Source organism: Lathyrus oleraceus, chromosome 5 (genome assembly GCF_024323335.1).
Source record: "Lathyrus oleraceus cultivar Zhongwan6 chromosome 5, CAAS_Psat_ZW6_1.0, whole genome shotgun sequence".
NCBI lineage: Eukaryota > Viridiplantae > Streptophyta > Magnoliopsida > Fabales > Fabaceae > Lathyrus > Lathyrus oleraceus.
In genome coordinates, this window is record NC_066583.1 from 611,301,115 (window position 1) to 611,305,056 (window position 3,942).

At 31.2% G+C, this 3,942-nt stretch overlaps 1 protein-coding gene across 1 annotated transcript; it reads left to right on the top strand.

The window, feature by feature from the left end:
- The first annotated feature begins 1,662 nt into the window (after positions 1 to 1,662).
- Positions 1,663 to 3,721, top strand: LOC127087017 (vicilin-like seed storage protein At2g28490). Its single transcript, XM_051027853.1, has 4 exons — positions 1,663 to 2,244; positions 2,318 to 2,398; positions 2,485 to 2,910; positions 3,118 to 3,721. The coding sequence occupies exons 1-4, from the start codon at positions 1,753 to 1,755 to the stop codon at positions 3,568 to 3,570; spliced, it is 1,452 nt and encodes a 483-aa protein (XP_050883810.1). The 5' UTR covers positions 1,663 to 1,752; the 3' UTR covers positions 3,571 to 3,721.
- The last annotated feature ends 221 nt before the right edge of the window (positions 3,722 to 3,942 follow it).

Sequence of the window (3,942 nt, forward strand, 5' to 3'; positions counted from 1 at the left end):
TCACAAAGCTGACTGTCTGTCGAATTGAATAAGCCACACACTTGCACTAGCACATGTCTTAGGATCAACTGGTCAATCCTGCAAGTAACCCTCAGTTGTAAGGCCTGGGGAGGACCAACGGTTGTTTACCAATTTCCACAGTAAACAACTTTTTCTTTCTTTTTTCCGATCATAACAGCTCTCATAAACAATTATACACTATATCTTTTGTGATTCTGATTGAATCAAATTTATACCATAATATTTACTTTTGTAACTTGTAACTTATTGTTTCAACCAACTCTACCAAAACTATTAGATGTTTTAATAAATTAAATTGGGAGAGTCTTAAATTTAAGACACATTTTCCACAAATGTATCTCATATTAATTTATGATCTTGTTGGTTAATGATAAGATTTTTTTTTCGGTTCTTAGTGTGAAAATAAATTCCCAATAAACATAAATATTATATGTTCAAATTGCATGATTAAAAAAAACTATATTATTATATAAAATTTAATAACAGTAACTCAAAATACATGCGAAATATTTAATTTGTAATTAGATAAATATTAATTGTTTATATAATAAAAAAATTATCACAGAATACTCACATATACACCAAGTAATATTTTTAATAAATAATGTAAGAATCAACAAAAACAATTTAAAAATTTAAATATCCAAAATATATAAAAAAATCAAATCTTTAACTTTACCTTACATTTTTTTAGATGTATCCAACACAATAAATATCTCATAAATAATAAATACAACTAAATATATATTAAACAAATTTTTATTTGTCTTATTTCTCAAAATGTAAATATATGTGCAAATTTTTTGTTAATCAAAATTGAAGGATAAAACAAAAATAAAAAAATTAAATCAAATAATTTGATACGATTAATAAACTTTTCCAATTCAAAATCAATTATAAAAAATCACCAAAATAAGACTTAAAATCCATATTTATCACATTCAAATAATTGACATAGATATATATTTATAAATATATTTTCTTTAGTCTTGAATAAAGTGTTGATAATGTATATAAATGGGGATAAATATTACACTTTTATTTTCAAAAGTTAGTGAATGGGGAGAAAAATGGAGTGCATGTTATATAAATGGTTTCTCCAGATTTTAACATCTAAATGGTGTGTTTGAATATTATTATCCAGAACCACTCATTTGAACATTTGATGCATATTAGATAACGTTATACATAATGTGTCTGAAATCCAAACGTAACTAATTTCAAAGTTTTATAGAATTTGGGAGAGTTGAACAACCTCTTAATCCCCATATAGTTATTAGATTAATTAAATGGCTATGAACCTTTGTTGGACTGAAGATATATATATATATATATATATATATATATATATATATATATATATATATATATATATATATATATATATATATATATATATATATAACATGTTGATTGATGACCTGCTTCTAGCCCGTTGAATTTTTTTTAATGGATAATAGCTAAATAAATAAAAGAGAAAATGTTGCAAATAGTTATGCAAGGCATCAATGTTTGAAATAGTAGAAGTTTTCAATCATAAGACTTTGTCTGTGCTTGATCTAGTGTTTCTCTCCAAAACAACACAATACATGGACAACAAGATCCTAAATTTCTACATGTCTCACACGTGTCTCTCCCAAAAAAATTCTATCTCCCTATATAATGAACTCTCCTTGTTCTTCCTTATCACTCAAGCTAGCTTCAAAACTGTAAGCAACAAGCCAAGAAACTATGGGAAACAAAGCGACTCTTTTGATCATGCTACTTATTCTTTGTCATGGTGTGTCCATGACAATTGGGTCATGGGGGATAGAAACAGAAGATAAAGAAAATGAACCACATTCCGACCATGAAAAACTGTTCTTGTTGCAAAACTCCAAGCGTTTGGTGAAGACAGATGCTGGGGAGATGAGTGTGTTACGGAGTTATGGTGGAAGAATTTCTGAGAGACAATTGCATGTTGGTTTCATTACTATGGAACCAAGTTCTCTCTTTGTTCCTCAATATCTTGATTCCACTCTCATCTTGTTTGTCCGTTCCGGAGAAGCAAAGGTGGGGTTCATATATGATGATGAATTGGCTGAGAGGGAATTGAAGAAGGGTGATGTGTATCAAATTCCAGCCGGTTCGACATTCTATTTGTCGAATATCGGAGATGAACAAACCCTGCAGATTATTTGCAGCATTGATCCATCAGAGAGTTTGGGAGTAGGAATTTTCCAGGTATATATAGAAACAAGTTAATATCTCTATATAATTTGATTAACATCCTTGCTAATTGTTAATATGTTTGTAGTCTTTCTATATTGGAGGAGGTTCCGATCCAGTGTCAGTACTTTCCGGATTCCATCCTCATATTCTTGAAGCTGCTTTTAATGTAAGGAAACAAAGAAATCAACCGTGTTTGTGTTCCATGTTTGTGTCTGTGTCTGTGTTTGTGGTTAACAATGAACTTGATCACAGGTATCCGGAGCAGAGTTGGGGAGATTCTTCACGAGGCGACATGATGGTCCAATTGTGCATGTTGGTGATTCACATGACAAGGCTTCAAGCTTATGGACCAAATTCCTTCAACTAAAAGAGGATGAGAAATTGCATCACATGAAGAAAATGATGCAAGATCAAGATGAAGAAGAGGAAAATGATGATGATGAAGTTAAGCAAAAAACAAGTTGGTCTTGGAGGAAGCTGTTGGTATCTGTATTTACCAATGAGATGCAAAAGAAGAAAGCAGATCATGATACCCATAAATCTCCTCACTCTTGCAATCTCTATCATAGAAAACCAGATTTTGAAAATAGTTACGGTTCAAGTGTTGCTCTAGACGGGTCCGATTATTCTCCGCTCAAATCTTCAGGAGTTGGCCTTTATCACGTGAATCTCAAACCGGTATGTAACTCTAGTATTTTTTAATAGTTATTTCGTGTGTAGTGATATCTCGTTACTGCACATTGTCAATCACGTCTTGATCAGATGATCTAGATGTGGTTGGATATCTGCACTCGAGCCGCATACAATTCAAATCTTATTTGTACTTTTTAAAATAAATTTCCATGACCTCGAATTGGATAGCTATATAATGGTTTTTTATTGTAGGGATCTATGATGACACCGCATGTCAACCCTAGGGCGACCGAGTATGGCATAGTGATGAAAGGCTCTGGTAGAATTCAAATATTGTTTCCAAATGGAAGCAATGCAATGGACACAGAAATAAAAGAAGGAGATGTTTTCTTTGTACCAAGATACTTTCCATTCTGTCAAATAGCATCAGAAAATGAGCCACTAGATTTCTTTGGATTCACCACTTCTTCAAAGAAAAACAAGCCACAGTTTTTGGTTGGTTCTTCATCACTCATGAAGACCATGATGGGACCTGAACTCGCAGCTGCTTTTGGAGTGAGTGAGGACACAATGCAAAACATCCTTAATGCACAACATGAGGCTGTTATTCTACCAACCCCATGGACTAAACATGAACAACAGAGTTATGATAACAAAGTGGATTTGTTGAAGTTGCTTCCAAAGATGAAAACAATCATGACATGACTAAGGGGATTGGATTTTTGTTTTAGGTTTTTTTGACAGAGTCTTATTGCTTTTGTTTTTGTTCATTATAATAAGTTTTCTTTTTCGAGATCTTGATCACATTATTATGGGAATAATGAATAAGACAAATGCTTTGACTTAATTTTTTAAATTGTTCTTTCTCTTTATGTTTCTTGTTTGTATTTCTTTTGAGTAAAAATGAAAAATATAGCTTAGGCTATTTCTAACAACTTAGTAACAATTATAACTTCCTCATATAACAAATTTAACTAATTCATAACAAATACAGAAACAAGAAACTGACTTAAATTAATATATTATTCACAATACACCATCTAACTTATATAGTTTCTAATGAATTCATTATTATCA